General features: G+C 39.1%; 1 protein-coding gene across 1 annotated transcript in view; it reads right to left on the reverse strand.

Moving 5' to 3' along the window:
- The window catches only part of SPTLC2 (serine palmitoyltransferase long chain base subunit 2), a 68,765-nt gene that overhangs the window by 34,612 nt on the left and 15,462 nt on the right, over window positions 1-18,691 (reverse strand). The window contains exons 6-8 of the mRNA XM_008639630.2: window positions 16,500-16,605; window positions 15,450-15,669; window positions 13,431-13,557 (exon numbers count right to left, since the gene is read on the reverse strand). Of these exons, the coding sequence (XP_008637852.1) occupies window positions 13,431-13,557; window positions 15,450-15,669; window positions 16,500-16,605 (453 nt within the window). The remainder of the gene's footprint in view (window positions 1-13,430; window positions 13,558-15,449; window positions 15,670-16,499; window positions 16,606-18,691) is intronic.

Below are 18,691 nucleotides of genomic sequence, written 5' to 3' on the forward strand. Positions count from 1 at the left end.
TCTCAAAACCTGTAAACACCTGGGCTGCCAGAAAGCTTATGGTTATTGACAATGTTCAAGGACTGCTGTGAAACAGGCTTTGTATATCAGTGTTTCATTTAAGCCTAACATGCAAAAACTGTCATGCAGCAAGCATTGATTTCTTTTCTTTAGATCTGAATTATTAAGTTAGCATCAGGGAAAAACAAAACAAATCAACCACAAAAAATCCAATCGCCCCCCAAAACAGGCACCAAATCCAACCACAATTCCGATTCACATTTATACAGCCTGTTATCTTATGCAAGATGGCATGCAAAGTAAAATGGAATTGCTCCCATTGTTTAGTTTCAACAGTCTCTTGATTTTAAAGATACAGAAATTATGAAATAGTAGATCCACATCACATAAATAATCTACTGGAGTTATCCATGTAAAAGAGCCACATCCTCAAACGTAATGCCACCTTGCAATTAATTTCAGTAACTCAGTTTCAAGAGATGGGAAGGAAGTCATAATACCATCTCTTGCCACTTCTCCACAGTCAAAATGCACTTTGAATTACAGAAACCTGTTTTCTTTAACACTTAGGAGAGTCTAAAAAGACTGCTGGTTGCTGGTAGCATCAGATTCTTTAATGACTACTAGAATCACGCGTATCTGGTAATTTGCTTTTAAAATTTTTCCCCCAGTACTAACTCAATGGTATACCAGACACTGCAGAAACACCAACTGTCTCTACTTTAAAGTTCACACAACAGAGAACAAAAGATTCCATGCTCTCCTTTTGTGTTTAGTGTGACTCTTCATGGGAAACCCACCCAGACAGAAGTAGGATTTGATGTCTTTGATGAAGAATGGATCTTGTCCAAGGCAACACCACCACACAAAACCAAACCAAACCACTGTCTCCTGTCAGAAGGCTGTCAGAAAGACACAAGCTCTTTCCACTTAAAGGAGAATTCAAGATAATGCCTGGTTGATTAAGTTGATAAAATTATCCACTAACTCTATTTTACTATTAAAAAAAGAATAAGAAAGCAATAGCATGTGCCTGTGTATCTAAAAATGAGTAAGACTGGCTGAACACAAAATTATTTCATAGGCAAAGAACTGCATAGGAACAACAGTTACATTTCATGGTCACATTACACTCATCTCCTCATATACGTTTCAAGCCCTGTTGCAATGAGAGACTAGGCTCACAAGACTCAGAAGGATTCCCTAACTCCAACCCCACAAGCCACCACTGTACTTTTCCACACAGGACTTTTCCAGAGGCCAAATTTCTACTGAAAGCAGTTTAAGTTCTCTCTAGCATTAACATCGCCAAATAGATTAGCCATACAAAGAAAATCTACTGTGACAGAAAGTGAGGACAAAAGCACATTACCAGCCAACTTCACTCTGACACTAGCTGAAGGATCTGCTGAAGAATAGCAGCACTGCCTGCAAGATTCCCCCCGCCCCCCCCAGACAATCCAGAAAACAATTTCTGAAATGTAATTCACAATACCTGTTCCTGTTTGTTTATACCTTGCTTACTGGATCTGGCTGCACTGCTGTCACATGACTAAAATTCCCTGCATCCTAACAATTATGATTTACAGTCGTCTTTATTTTGAAGGTGAACTTATAAAGTATTGGTTCAGATCAAGAGGTAATTTTAAAGAATGTGATAAGGGCTATCCCTCCAGAACAAAGAAATTAAGTTTTTGTTGCCTGGGTACACGTATTATCTAACTGTACATTAAATCACTGGGAGGATTTGTGGGATTGCATTAACACTACTTACACATTAGCTCATACAGATTTTGTATTATCACAAATGCAGTCATGATAATAGTGTTCATAATCATTAAAAAGACAGCTGTATATATCCTGTTTGACAGCTATTCTTGTGTCCTGCTGAGAAGAAAGAAAAGAAATGTGCGCTCATCAGACTACTCTTCTGAACTAGTTATGGCAACTTCACCATAAAGTCAGAACCATGAAAAAAATTACCTTTATATAGTTTCAGTAAAACTTACCTTTAATTGATTTGTTGAAAAAAGCAAGCATTAAAAACCTTCTATTTTCTTTTTATTATGATACCACAGACACTGAAATTTAAAAAGCACATCTTTGCTCTTAAAAAATCTCAAAAGAAAGCATCACTGAAGAAGAGACAGAACAAAAAAAGACTCAAATCTTTGTACAGTACAAATAGGTTGGCAGGCCTTTATGGCAGATTGAAGCTACAGAGAGCAAAAACATCAGGAACACATACAAACACCACATTTCTTTAGAAGCTAAGGAATGTGCAAGCTTTGACAAAGCATATTATATTAAGGATGTTTATAATCTACTTCCATGGAGACAGTTCAGTAGCTTTACAACATAGCAACAAAGAGCGTGAACTATATTTTCCATCTGTTTTGTGCGGAATGTTTTTTTACAATGGAAGTCAGTACCAAAGCAAACTGCTCCATGGGATTTTAAACAGCAACACAAAAGGGTGAAGAAATCTTTTCCTATGTAGTACAAGAGAAGATGGAGGATATGAATGGCTATTAACAATATATACAAAAATATGTGATGAAGACCTCTTGTTTCAAGCAGGACATGTTACACATGATGTAGCAGTCACCTAGTTTAAGCTAATATTACTGTGTTTATTAATTGTAAAATATCATACAGGTATAAAAAACCTTACAGAACCAGATAGATTATCACCTCCAGCTGAATATGTGCATTAAGAAGAGCAAAGCAGCCCCTTTCCACATTTTAAGAGAGCTATAATCAAAAATGGAAAGATACAGTCAAGTATAAAACATGAAATCAGCTTTAGGTCAACCATGCGGAGAACAAAAAGGACAGCACTGTAAGTACTTCTTCAAGAGGAAAACAAAAATATCAGCACTGGAAGTACTCCTTCCATCTCCAAAGTTCATTTTACCATAAAATCTCTTCTGAAGCTATCCACCTTAAAACAGATAAAGCAAATTTTAAAAAGTATCTATTAAACTCATATATTATTAGCACATTTTCTGCCATTCTGCTGCTGTTAGGCTGGAGTTCACCCTATGTTATATGGCATAGCTGTTCTCTACATGCATAGACCACAATAAAAAGTGCAGAAAACCGTATTTCTTTTCCCAGAAAGCAAAAGAGCTGCAGTGCACACCAGCTTTTCCAAGCAAAAGCACAGTGCTTAAGTTTAATAGGTGTGATCTATACAGACAACACTTTAAAAGAAAGGCACTTGAAACACTCCACAATACATTAGTACTATAGAAAAACAAAGGTATATGGAATATACAGCCCTTGTGGCCACATTAGACTCCCCTCAAATCTAAAGGGAAGTCATTGAACATTTATGCCCTGTGTTAGGAAAAATGCTGCTATGAAAAATATTCCCAAAGTCCCCCATATGAGCCTTCAATCCCACTGAATACATCAAACCCAAAACTTAAGCTGTCTTATGAAGACCACCACATGGATCCAAGACCACGCCTAAGCAGCAGCAGTGTCTTCCACCATTCCAATAAATGCCATTACAAAAGAACTATCAAAACCCCCAGATCCTACACATCCACTTCCCAGAACACAGTGTAATTCCCCTTGTTTACCAGGTATCTACAGAGCTTCCATGAAGACATGCAAATCCTTCACTTCGTGATGAATTGTCAAAAGAACGAATCCCAAGACAACACAAACACTTGTAGTGGAATATTTTTTTATCTACATAACACTTTCCAAAGGTTTCCCTTGGTAGTAAAATTTCCAAGTTAATTAAATACCAAAATCTACGGACTCAACCAGGATATTAGGGCATCATATTCAAAATCGACAGGCTACAAGCTACTAGCGCCTTCTTCCTAATGGAGAAAATCTCACCCAAAAACCAACCAAACAAAAACCCAAACCAAACCAACAAACAAAAAAACACCACACCAAAAAAAACCCCACCAACAAAACCAAACAAAAAATCCCAAAGTGGTCATGTAGCACCTTCTACTCCAAACTGTGCTCACTTTTCTCAAAACATAATGAAGAAAGAATGCACAAGTATGAAGTACTATGAAAATGAAAAGTATAGAAATCCGGTAAAAATGACTGCATACAACATAGGTTATAGCCAAAGCTGTAGGGTTAGAAAAGATGAAGAGTCTGACAACCATAACCAATGCCACTGAATGCCCTGTGTTAACAGGGAACACCTCCCAAAATCAAACTCGGAAAAAAAGAATTAGCTCCATTGTGTTCAGGAAAAAAACAGAACAATTTTCCCCTAAAATTCTCAAATACAAGAATAGTCTTCAGGGAAATGCAGCAAAGTATAGTCAGTGTGGTTTAATGGTAAAGTTATTATTTATTAACTAACATTTAGTTTGCCTGTATATTTATCCTGCCATTAGGCACATCTTTAAGGAGCTCACAATGGAATTCATAGACTGGAAAGACAGCCAAGTATTCAACTTTAGAGCAGTAATTTGGTAGCTCTTCTGACTGAGCTTTAACACACTAGCTTCCCTATAGAACTCTTGCTAGCTAGTCATAAAAATTAGATTTATTTTTTCCTGCATTTTTTTTTAGTTTTACATCAAACCAGTATAAAAGCACAAGGTTTTACAACATCCATAGGCCTTAATCTGTTCTTCTAAAACTCAATGCCAGTTCAGGCAAATAGAAGGATTTGTACATCATATAAATCACAGGCAATAAGGTAGACTAAGAAACAGTGCAAATTAACTGCAGCTGACTAGCAACAATCTTCTCCCCCATTCCCTACAGCTGCATTAGCCACATACTGAAGTGCTGCCCTTAAATATAAAATCAGATAGGAATGCTCTAAGTGCAAGAAACAGCATTCAGCAAAAGTCAGCTGATTGGTCACACTCCATGTCAACACCTTAAAAGCTTCTAATAGCATTGCTGCTGAAGCATCTGGATTAATGCTCAAGTTCTAGCACAGCAAGGCTTGTCATTCACTGGAAAAGACACACCAGCCAGCTATAAAGTGTCCACCTTTGGTTAGAAATAGCCAATAATCAGCTTCATCTAGAAAGCAACAAATAGAGCTAGGGCATCCATTCTCTTACCTGGATAGTGAGGTATCCCTGAGGGGGTATCACCTGAAGGGTAGGATGCGTCTGACTACTGTACTCTTTGGCAAACTCCTTTGGGAGGTGGCCGCCATAAACACTGAAGTACCATCTTCTGGCCAAACTGAACAGAAGTCAGCTCTATAAAGAAATGATGCCAAGAGTGCTACGAAATAGGCTCCATGAGCTTGAGATAATAATGAGATCCTACAGAGAAGTACGCTTTGACCAGTAACTGATACTGTAAAGTACTATGAGAAGTATTTATCTCTGTGTTAGTCTGAAAATCCAGAAAAGCAGCCTGGCAGACAGACTACCTTCTAGCTATGTCTCTTGGTAGAAGAATCCTTTAAGGGATAAAGAAAGTGAACAGAATAGTCCTCAACACCTACTTTTCATCAGCGGTACTAAATGGGACCTTATGGAATGGAGCACATTAAGTTCCAAAGTTCTTTCTGTACTTCAACCGGACTTTGATATACCTCCCAATATAATATTGCTATAGATTTCACCTAAGAAGAGGCACAGTGGGAGAGACAGGATGCTGCAAGTGTGTATGTGCTCTTTACTAATGTGTCCTAAAATTACAAACTTTCACTCTGAACGAGTTGGTTTGGTTTGTTTTTTTTCAGTAGGAAGCTTATGTATGAAGTTATTGAGAAGGCAGCACCTCAATCTTTCACAGAACACATTTTCATACATCTTTCTGTGAAGACTTTGATCCATTCAATAAGAGGTCCTGTACAACATTTCAAGTTTCTCCTTTGACATCAAAGATGCTTATAGCCAAGTTATCTCATGATAAAAACTATAGCCTGGAAGTTTCCCACCAAGTCAGAGCTGCCCACATCTACCTGTGTTATCTGTTATAGTAGCCATACTTGTCCTTCCACAGTGTGCTCTCAGATTTACCCTAAAACTCTGCAATAATTTCAACAGGAAGGGTGTTGAGCTTTCCCATGTTAGTAAGTTGTATTTGGCAAGAAGCTCCTGGTATCCTGCCACCTGGAACTGCAATGAGGTGGAAGAGTAGGCTTTGTGCCTGAAAAGGCCCAAACCCTGGAGACCTTGCCTCTCCTTCGACATTTACAGACTTGTTTTTCCTGCACAGCTCTGTTTTCCAGGGATCCTGGAAAGATCAAAGCTGTACATATAAAACCCACAATTGCCTCTACAATGCCAGGTCCTGAACAAAAAGATACTTGTCAGGAATATAGCTATAATCCTAGAAAAGACAAGCTGTATTTCAGATTGGAGGTACTAAACATTTTGCTTCCAGCTCTTGGTACAGTTCTTCTGCAAGAGTTACACATCTGTTTGCACAGAGTACTTAGTTCTAGAGATGCTAGTTGCAGGACAAATGAGTTCTCCACTGCCCACTTAGAGACTGAGTTTGCCAACACACTTATATGATACAATATTAAGCTGACCAGCTGGAAAGCAAGCTTGAAAGTCTTAAAAAGCTTCAGAAGTATTTTACTGCTGCCTTTTTTCTTTCTCTTTTTTTTTTTCAATCCCACTGTCCATGGACAAACAGTTAAGAAATATTAGGAGCTGCTAGCCAACATGAACTTGAGAAGCATGCATACTCTGTAACACATTTTCCCCCATGCAGGCAGTATTGTAACCACAACTTTTCCACTATGCAACAATTAGGCAATAACCTGAGCATTAACAGAAGCTGACTTGTGGCAGAAAGAAGCCCTACAGGTTGGTTTATCCTGTCCTTGACAAGTCAATTTGTCTTGAACTAAACCCCAATACTGAAATTAGACTGCAACAGAATCTGCTCAATCTTATTCAAAGTAATCTCAAATCTCTCCTCTGGCCATATGGTCTTCAAACACATTAATTGGCATGCAGGTTTTTCAGACAGCTTCTTCCTTCAAAGATTAAATCTGTACTATCTAAGAAAGTTTAATTCTGAAACATTAGCAAACATCTGCACTCTAGCAGGACAAAAGTACACATTGTAGATTGTCAAGATTGTCTGCATTTGGGAATTTGTGGCAGGTCAACTGCATTGATGGGAAATGGAATGAGTTGAGCTTGTGCCAAACACATTTTCCATCAGAACCCACTAAAGTAGGCATGGACAGTAGCTCAGCTGGCCTGCAACTCCCACATAGCCTAACACAGCCCACAGAAAAGGCTTCATTACTGACTATTGCCTGTTTCCAAAGAAGACAGAAACAATTCTACCACAGTCTTCATAGAAGTCTCTATACTGCACAAACTATTGCAGTACTAGTATTATTTTTAATATGTAGAAATTTGGTGCAGTTGCCAGGACTGATGATAGGAGGCAGTGCTTGTGTGGGTCATTCAGGTATTTTCTAAAAACTCTGCTCTAGTAAATCATGTACCACACCAGGAACCATGAACTCTATTTAACACTAACCCAAAGAAAGAGTGCACATCACCTCATGTGTGACTGCTCCTGTTGAAATGCTTTACCTTAATGTTACCTTAATGATTCAGAAGTGTATCAGTTGCACTGTTGCTAACAATATACTAGTAACCTGCTACCAGTATTTTCTCCTTTCCCTGTAGTAGCTGCACACCAGCATTCTGTAAAAACCTGGCACCACATATGCTATTGAGAGTAAAAAGACACACATTTTAAATCAAATGTAGTATAAGAAATGAAGAAAAATTAAATTACTTCAACAAAGCAATGTTTCTGAACCAGAATGTTACGAGAACAAAGCAGGTGTACACTTACAAAGATTTATAAGCGTTGTACAAACACCACAATGTTGAATAAAGTCCAAAAGAAGAGGCACTGAAGAATTCTCACATTTCAATGTACAACACAAAGGGCACAACTCTGATAATGTCTGTAAACACTCTTCAAAGCGTCAAAAGCTGAAAGATTTCTCCTGCCCAGCCCAGGTTAAAGCAATTTTTCTGGAGGCTTGCCATACTCTGTGGGAGGCAGGTAGGGGTGCAGCAACAAGCTGGATTTAAAAGATCCTCAACTGGAAGTACAAATACAGAGAATGATGTTTAAAACTGTTAAACCCCTGGAGAGAAGCAGGAAACTCTCTTTATGACCCCCAGAGTATTTGTTTTTCCAACAGTTTCCCAGCTCAGCTTGAGATTCTCAAGGGCAGCAACAAAAAAAATTTCACTTTGCTCAAATTAGTTTTGACTGGTCCCCAGGTTCCCAAGGTGATAATTTAACACCTCATTAACAAGTGCATTATTGGAGGAAATTCAAATGAACCGATTTTAATGATAATTGAATGTTTTCAGCATCAGCCTGCAGAAGGAGTATTTCCCCCTTGGAGTACAACAGCAGTCACTGCTTCCATTTGTGGATCTACTGCTGGCAATGAATGGCAAAGTACAGACTTCATTTATAAATATACCATAAGCTACTTAAAATTCAGGTCCAGGTGCTGAAACATGGGCTATTCCTTTATTACTCCTTATGTTTGTACGTGCATATAGTTGTGGTTTGTCTTTGGAAAGAAAAAGGTAATGTTACAAAATGTCCAACTTCAAGAAACTTACTGATTAGGCAGATGATTGAACTGCTGAGGTCCTTTCTTCATGTGAGGGCCTGATTAACCACATGGAAGTTAAAATACTAATTGCAGTCTTTTCTCCTCCAGAATTTAAGCAGCCCATCTGAGCTTTGTTTGGTTTAGTTTCCCCCCCTAGCATGCTTCTCCCTGGGCATATTGACAGTATAACAATGGTCCTGAATTCTGAACAGCTCAGTTATGCTCAATTCTCTGCCAAGACAGCTGTACGTTCTTATTACTTCTGGTTATAATTGGCTTAACTACCTTCTCTGATTTAACTCACTCAATATTGTTGCACATAGCAATGGCAAGAGTAGAATTTTTTTTTTTAATGTTTTCACTGATGAGGTGGAGTCAATTACTGGCTCTTCACAACTGAGATGCTGAGAAAAATACCAATCAGACTGTGTGCTGCTGACTGACCAGCCTCCAAAGAGCAGTTTCCAACAGTTTAGCAGCTGGGATGGCCAATGCAACTGCTGCCTCCACTGAACTGTGTTGGATAATAATCCTTCATTTCTATACAGTGCTCAAGACAACATTCACTCAAAATTTAAGAGCCATCTTGGGCAAGGTCTATCCACAACTCATTCTATGCATGCTATGTATGGTGCTGTGATTAGGTGTGGGATATTTGCCTCCTAAAACTCACATGGAAGTCAGTAAACTCATTACAAATGTCAACAGGTATAATTACTATTACTGAGTTAAGGTCTGTGGAAAGAAGTAGTTCACCTCTTTTACAAGCCATTAGTACTGCCAGCTGTAGTTCAAACTTAAAGGACACCTGGCTTTAAGGCTGATCTTCAGTTTTAGTACACAGGAGAGCAAACTCAGTTTCAGCTCTGAAGGTGCTTAACCAGTCCCTAGACTGGTTTCACTTTGCATGTTTTGATTTGCCTGAATCTCACTTGGGTTACTTATGATTTTCTTCCACGTGCCCCCAGCAATGTTATCAGGGCAACAAACAGGCTGGGTCCTGAAGAGCTACAGTGATAACAGAACTCCAGTTGTACAGGATGTATCATTGGCTCTTATGTAAATAACAGAAAGAAGCCAGCTGGATTCCCAGTCCTAGTGAGACTGTAGTGGCAAAAAATCCAGCTTTCAACTCAAACCAAACCATTGATGCTGAAAAATTCATCACGACAGGCCAAGTACTTAACATCATAAATCAAAACAATGTCTCATTTACCATGACAAGACCCAAGCTGTCTCAAGTGGCTTTATGCTACAGCTTTCCAGAACTCCATTCCAAGAATCAATTTGTCATCTTTGTGTATGTGTAGTATGACCCTGAAAAGACTGCTTATTGTGTCTTTTTATTATCATTGTTTAAAAAGCTCCTTTATCTACAAAACTGTATGAAATTCATTCATTTTGTGGCTGAACAGAGCAAGAGCAACATTCACCAAACTGCTGACAAGCATCTGCAGCACTTTTTCATTAAAGTTTTCAACCGTAGTGACTCTGAATTGGAAAACAGTTCCAAAAGGTTTTTGCAGAAAGAAGCCTTCTCCATCTCTCCTGCTCACCTTGCTCTACTATATATCAAAGCCAAATGTGATGATATACAAGACATGTACATTGTCACCTGAGTTCTCTGAAGAGTCTATATGCTCAACATGTTCAACACTCTTGAGGATGACTGTTCCTCTGAAGAAATTCTCAAAGGGATCACAGATCAAGTATGTTTCGTTTAAGACCCCATGATGGTCTTCTAGCCAATTACAGTGCAAGACAAGTCATGCAAAGTAAAATAGGACAGAGTATTGATCTGATAATGTAGAGGAGCTACAATACTGCAACACTACTACCAAGAACCCCTAAGGTGCCTCTGCCATTGCTTTAGCTGTTGGCATGGTTTTTTGCAGTCTGGATGAAGGAACAAGTAAAATACATATATATATATAGAGAGAGAGAGATAGATATATAATTCATATATAATTCTACTGCTGTAACTGTCTTCAGGGTGACTGAAGTTTGCTAGTCACGTACATGCATACACATTACAAAGAATTAACAGATTAATTTGAATAGAAATCAAGACACAAGAAAACTACTGTCCCAACTCAGGCAGCACATCTCCACATAAGCACATCTTACATTCTCTGTTGAGAAGCTTTTTATAGCATCTGTATTTTGTCTGTGCTGCCTCCTACTAATATCCTATTTAGTTGCTGGCAACTTGCTGGAAAAATCTGAAAGGAGACATTCACTTTTTTTAGTAATGTAAAGTTTTAGTAATTACACCACCTTATATTGTAAGTTTAGAGTCTTCAGATGCTTCTTTAGATTTAGAATTAACCTAAAAACAATTAACATATTCTTGCAAAATGATATACAGAACCCCTTTCATCTTCAAAAACTACTCTGTTCCTACTACTTATTCCTCAGCTACAGACTGTCTCAACCTGACATGACAATTTCCACAATAATTTGATGCCATGGAGGACAGCAGGTTTTACAACATGGTATGTGGTAAACAGAAGCAGTCAGACAAAGAAGCCGCAAAGGCTCTTTTCAAGAAAGCATTCTTGAAGCCATTAAAAGATTTAGCTGTGGTCCAAAACATGAGGTTGGGAGCTAGCCATCTACTGTTCTGATTCCAGCTCCACTCCTGTGCTCTTGTAAAACCACTGCACTATCTCAGTTTCCTTCATCCATTCATTCAGCTTGACTAACTTAAATGCAATGAAATTTTTGTAGTACACAGTCAATTCAGAGGTGCTTACCAGTCACCCAGTTTAACACTATTTCTCCACTTGTCTTTCACAGTTAACAACTATTACCAGCACCCATCTACTCCTTATTTATTCACAGTCAAACCAACTGCAGGCAGTGGTCCTCCAGAGCCCACTTGTAATTCCACAGAATCTAAACAGAAGTTTTTCAGCCAAAGCCCTTAAACAAAGAAAAACTTTTGTCACGCTATCACTAATCAGCTGCTCAGTTCATCCAACTGAACTTTCGCCAACTTCATCCACAGAAAATGTCTACACAGTAGTATTATCTCTAAAGCCTTAAGGCAATTAAAAAAAACGCATGACTGGGAAACAGCACTCTGCAGAAAATAAACAGAAAAGCACTTTCATGCAGAAATCATCCTGTGAGGTGCTTATCTTAACTCAAAGTTGACTTAGATGCTTAAAGAAGCCAGTAACACTTTCACGAGACCTGTAGCTGAGAAATCCTTTGAGATTTGACAGGGTTCTGGCTATCCAGATGTTAAATCCATCACTTACGAAAAGTGCTACAGCTCATATAGAAAGTGGACATACTTCGAAATGAAATACCTATCGAACACCAAAAACCACTCATTTTCTCATTAGAGTGCCTAGGAATTCTGGTACTTCTTGGTACCAAATTAGCAGGATGTAGCTTGACATGCATTTTAAGCAACATGAGAACAAAAAAGATCTTTTGAGCTTATCTTTTGCCAAATTCGTTCCTGATCTGGTTTGCCTTTCAGCTCAGATGGATCTCACTGGCATAATGGCAGGAGAAGTCTGGAAAGGAAGTTACTTCCATTCTCCTGGCTTGAACAAATACCACACTGTAGCCTCAGAAAGAGACAAAAATGCCTGAGTTTAAATACTGCAAACAGAAATCAGTTACACATTCCTTGCTTCCTGTTTCATTAAGCAAAACAGATACTGGAAGAAACCCAAAACAAGCAACGCCTAAGCAGACCACAGATTGTTGGCAAATCATCAGCTATAAAAAGCTCAAACAATTACTTTTAAGACTACAGCAAGACAACTTTTTGTGTAGTTTGACGCTTGCTTAATATCTGTACTCAAGAGCAGGGAGTCACCTCTTGGCTCTTGGTACAGGTCTCTCACATGGACCACTCAGAAGCACTCAAAGCTAGCACAAATGCAGGCTGCTGTCCAGCTGTACTTGCCTCACTGAGGATGTGTCTACTGAGCAACCACCAACATCAACTGCTGGCACTTAACCCTGGTCTCAGATAATATAAGCAAACCAAATGAAGCCTATTATAACAGAAAAATTCTCAAGTCATTTCCCCAGTGAGCTTTTCCACTGTAAGTTATCCAACAGGTTGGTTGGTCAGATGATGCATGTTCAAAAGCCAGTTCATTTCTTCAGCATACACCACCACCACCTTGTGGCCACATGCCTCAAGCTCCAAGAATTCAATATATACTGCAGTCGGAATTCTAAATGCCTCCAACAGATCCTCAGCAAACTACACCAGCATCCTGTCTAAGCTGCTCACAACTTTTTAATTACCTGTGAAGAGGCAAAAGTATCCTACATGCAAACCATTTCAGTTTCAAGGCAGCTTAAAGAGCTATTTACTTCATGCTGTAACAGAAGGAAGCCACAACCCCATAATCAAATGAGACAAGAATTTGTCATTATGGCTTTGAATGCCCAGAGAGTAGTACAAATTTCCCTTTTACTTCTACAATGAAACAGGAAAACTAAGGCAATAAAGACAAATATGCTGAATTTCTTCTCCTAGGCCATTAAGTTCACCGATTTTGAAAAATATACCTCTAGCTCCCCAAGTAAAAAGGGATTTCAGAAACATTTCCATATTTACTTTAACTGAGATGCAAATATAAGAAAATAGTGCCTTAGACAAGACTAAGATGACTTACCTCTAGCTGAAAACTCTTTATGCTGTAATTAGGCTGATCTGCCAAGCAGAATTGTAAACTGGTTTACCGATCCAGAAATTCCAACCATACGTGTACTAACAGATAATTATGAAAGCGCCCACTGAATGTGTTATCTGTCAAAGTGATAGAAGCTCTTTTTGGCTTCCTGTTTCTACATGCTTACTGCTAGAAAGACTCACCAATAGTTGTACCATCTTCACCCATAATGCACTTCACGGAGGTGATGATTTGCTCCACAACAGGAGGTGACATTGACGTTGCATATGCAGCACTGTGAGAGTATGTCCTGAGGTAATCAATCAGTTCCTAGCAAAACACAAGAGGCATCAGACATAGCCTTCCCAGCACTCAGAGAAATGCTTCTGTCATATCTTTAATCACAATAAAACAAGGCACCACAAAAAACTTCTTTCAGAATGCCCCATAAGAGAACAAGTACCTCAAGGATTAATTTAACAGTACAAGAAATAAACAGCTGAAATGTGAACAGCAGGGACATGACAAATAATAATGTCACAGGGCAAGAATGTGTGTTGATCAAAGACAAATGTCTATGACAGACTTGTTTAGCTAACACCATCAGCAGTGGATTGAAACAAGGGTTTGCATTATGTTTGTATTACTTAGGCTGTGCCCAGGGTGAGTTTCAAAAGTGTTCATTACAACAGTAGGAATACACAGAAAATCAAATAGTGGGGAGCAGGATCCATATGTGCTTATGGATCATACTCAAAATACTTTTTTCCCCCCAAAATCCACTAAACAAGGGAACAGGTCACAAAATCTTCTCTCTCATTCATCAGCACAATATAAATAAAGCAGTAGGTGTAATTTAAGAGCACAAGAACCTCAGCCTAACCCTTCTGCGTTTCACAGTTAAACACATGCTATCTTTCCTAGAGGGCAAAAGCAGGTCATATAGGAACAAAGGACCAACACACCTTTTATCTAGGCTGCTTGTTAATGGTAATAAAACCATGCTAAAATACCACCCTACCAAAATATTATAAACATCAGTATGAATGCCAGGACAGATTCTGTCTTTTGCTACCATAAAATGAATAATGACAACTCTGTAGCTATCACAAGCTGCAAATGCATTATAAAAATGTGCAGAAGTGTTCTGTGGCTGTCTGCCTAGGGCCAGAGTTAAATGAAAGGAAGTTGTAAAGGGACTTTGAAATAAACTAGGTAAGAAGATTTAAGGCCTCTTACCTCTGAAGCAATCCCTCAATCAGTAGCTAAAACACAGTTGCAAAGGACTCTTAGCTGCTTTACCTTATGCCATGGAGTCAATCCCACTAGCTCACTACCTTTGGAAAAAGATTTATATGATGTTTTTTTCTGGGGAACTTGTCAAAGTAGTTTTCATCTAACTGCAGTTAACACCCTACAAGGAATATCTCTAAGTTCCATCTCCATTTGGGTTGGTGGAAGTAATTATCCCAATTAATACGTAAAAAATTATTGTCCTGGTAGGAAAATGATAGAATTTTACCCTCAAATGAAGCTTAGAAGCCTGATCTATGAGATCAGATATTTTAGGATATGGGAAAGGTGACACAGGGAATTGTCTACACTATCCCTCTTGGGATAGTGTAGGTTTGGCAAAGGCAACACCTTCTAGCTGTACTTTCCAATGGAAAAGAGACAGTAGCCAAAAAAACCCCCCTCAAAAGCCCCCAAAACCCCAAACAAACAAAATGCCTAAACAAATAAACAAAAACACCAAAACAATCAACCAGCCAAAAAAGAAAAACAGAAAAGATGTCTTTTCAGAAAGCAAACTGTTTGCACCATGGGGAAATCAATTCTACCAGACCAATCTAAGAGGATCTTCCTCCAAACAGGTTGAAAAACTTAAGCTTTTGGCATTCTTCCTTCAAGTCTCATTAAAAGTAACATCAAGAAATCCCAGCTTCCTGGCTCCTAGCAGTTCCTAGAAAGATATTACATCACTACTGTACACTCTGCAAAATGAGATCATCATGTGAGACCTAAATGATTATGAGGTATTTTACTAGACTAGACTCTTCTGCACTGCAGACTTTCACAGTATTAGATAGTATGTAAAATTATGAAACAAATGGACAGTAGGGTACTTGATGAGTAGATTAACTTTGAAATGCTTAATGAAGAGTTCCACCACCTGTCTGAAATGGACTTCACCACCAACCGTGAGATTCCCAGCTTTTTACCTTCTTGCCCCCAATGTATCCTCCTGCAGCTCCAAAGCTTTTGGTGAATGTTCCCATCATAACATCCACATCTTCAGGACTGAGTCCAAAATACTCCACTACACCCCGGCCACTGGGACCCAGGGCACCTATACTATGAGCTTCATCAAGGTACAGATAGGATTTGTACTTCTTCTTAAGGGCAATCACTTCAGGCAAACGGACTATGGATCCCTCCATACTGTTAAGAAACAAAAATTCAGTATAAGTTGATTTCATAATTGGGACCACCTTATAGAGCCTAAAGTCACTAAGCTTTCATTTCTTCACTCTTTCAGTAATTACAAACACCTAAAATTTGCTAGACACATCACAGTCTGCAGAGATGCACCTCTCCTCCTTGTACCTGGGGCCCAGATCTCTACTTTCTACCTGTTCAGCATGTCTGGGATACTGACATACAGACTAAACAGTAGCGGCAACAGTAACTTAGGGCACAGGAATGTGTTCAGTGATAATTCATTTATAAAATTATCTCAATTTTACTTCTACCCTAATGTCAGTATTCTGACTTGACATCTACTTACCTGATGCTTCTAAGAACTGACTAGGCTCCCATTAGTAACACTCCAAAACACCCCATTTTGTGCTGAAAGTCACCATGATTTAAATGCCTAACATAGCTATGCCTACTGCTCCTATTCACTCTTTGCAAAAACTTTAAATTGTGCAATTCCATTCACACTAGCATAATCTAATGAGCACAGAAAGAATGAAATGGACAAGCAACTTAAGACCTCAGCTCTGAGAAAAATAATCCGTTTTGATTAATTAATTTCTACAATCTAATCAGGATGTGGGAAACATTGTGATAACACCAGGTGCAGCTATAGTTCTAGCAACAGAAAGCCCAGGATGTGAGACATACACAGTGCAATTTAATTCACAGATGAGACTAATGAAATAACTACGAAGTGACAATATTCATAGTTTGATTTGGCAAAGAAACCCAAAAACTAAGCATTTAGATCTCATGTGGAGGGTCTTAGGAATATAAAGAATAGTTTGTACCTGTATATTCCTTCCACCAAGATAAGAATTTTTTTCCAGGGCCTCCGTGTACGAGGTTGCCCATGCACAATAGCATCTTTGAGCAGCTTCTCCAGGCTTTGCATATCTGCGCCAGAAATTACTGTTAAATGGTACCAAAACAGCTACTAGCTTGAGCTTTGACATGACTAAAGACAGCAATACTCCAGAAAGGCACAAATTGCTCCAGGGTGGAGGACAGACCATACACAAGTCAATAAGCACAGGCTTCATCTACCTACAGGCCCATGGATGAGCTTGAAGGGAATAGGTAACTGTATGAACTCCAAGGAAGAATGTCATCATTCTAAACTAAAACAGAAGTTAGAACATTAGGCACAAACAAAGAAAGCGGGGGAAAAAAAAAAAGATAAAAGGAAGATATCTCATTCTGATGAAAAGAGAAGGCAATTTAGGTAGTAAGAATGTCCTTGTGGATAGAAATAATTCAGAACAGAACAACAGAATAGAGCTAGAACACAACAAGTTCAAGGATAATCAATTAAAGATAAGTAGAAGATAGACCAGAGTGCAGGAAAAGAATCAGGGCAAGTGTACTTTTTTCCTTTGTTTACAACTGAAGGTATTGGAAGTGTGGAACAGGAAGCTTCTAAACCAAAAGGAGAAAAGGGAAAAAAGAGAACCACCAGTGTAGGAAAGCGGACAATGTTCAGCATATCGGAAACTAGACAGATGAAGCTGTTAGGAGAAATGTATTCTGAAATCTTACTAACTTTGGCTACAAACACTTGACATGAGTCCTAAGAGACCTAAGTAATGGGAACAAATACATACACGTGGAATCAGTCCTGAAAAAAAACTGAGGAAAGGAGTGAAGATGGGATTAATCAAAGCATAAAAGCCAAGTGCTGAGCAAGAGACAGATCTAAACACTAGGGCATGAAAAAGAGCACACATTAAATGAAAAGAGCATTGGTAGACTAGGGCAGTTGTAGCGGCAAGAGGAACTTGTGAACTAGATCTAGACTAAAAACTACACAGCAAAGTAGGTCAGTTAATGGACTGTTAAAGGACAGCTAGCATTAAGAAAGTCAACGATGAAGAAATCTGCAGTGTAGTCCCTATCTCCAACAGGTCTCTCAATGAAGGAAAGACAAGGTTAGTGCAGTTAGGGAGAACAGTGGAAAATAAACTTCTACTCTGATTTTTCAGGAAGGAGGGGAAGATTAGTCTGACCTTAATAAAAAAGACAAACTACAGAATAAAGCAGGAAAAAAATAAAAACATTGAACATGGAATTTCAGGGGAATTTTTCATTCCCCCCTCCCTCCCACTTCTAAAAATCTGAGTATGAATGAAGCCATTAACATCTCAAGAAAATGACGTTAAAAGGGCAGCACAGAGTGTAACAAGAGTAAGACTGAGAACACATACAGAAATATGAACTGAACATCATCTGGACAGGCCAAGACCACTGTTTGCATTTTGCCTTGATTCTAATCTGCCATTACATTCTCTTCCACAGAAACCCACCATCTAGAATGTTTCTAGAATATTCCCCAATTTCCAGTGCTAATTTGTACCCCATGCTGACAAATCATCTATTTTTCATCACAGCAGCTTCTAAGTCCTTCTCCTCATAGCCAGAACTATGTTTGTCACCAATGTTCTCTGAAATTCTGCAACTGGATGTAATGTTCAGAAGTATGTCTATACAAATGCAGAAGTTGAATGCAAAACTTTTGTGATGTTGCTCAGCAACCAAAATTTACAAATACATTATGTATTGGTTTGGCACGGCCTGGTTTTATGTAGCAGGGGGGCCACAAAGGTGGCTCCTGCGAGGAAGCTGCTGGAAGCTTCCACCATTGGCAGAGCCAATGGCTGATGGCTCTGAAGATGGACATGCTGCTGGCCAAAACTGGGCCAATGAGAGAGGTTGGTAACACCTCTGTGATGACATATTTAAGACGAAAATCAAAACGAAGTCACAAGGTTTTTGATTCTAGTCAAAAGAAGAGGAGGAGGTGAGAACATGTGAGGGAAAACAACATGGAGACACCAAGGTCAGTGCAGAAGGAGGGGCAGGAGGTGCTCCAGGCGCCGGAGCCGAGGTTCCTCTGCAGGCCGTGGTGCAGACCATGGTGCAGCAGCTGTGCCCCTGCAGCCCGTGGGGATCCACGGGGGATGCAGAGATCCACCCACAGCCCGTG

Source organism: Corvus brachyrhynchos, unplaced genomic scaffold, assembly GCF_000691975.1.
Source record: "Corvus brachyrhynchos isolate BGI_N302 unplaced genomic scaffold, ASM69197v1 scaffold115, whole genome shotgun sequence".
Taxonomy (NCBI): domain Eukaryota; kingdom Metazoa; phylum Chordata; class Aves; order Passeriformes; family Corvidae; genus Corvus; species Corvus brachyrhynchos.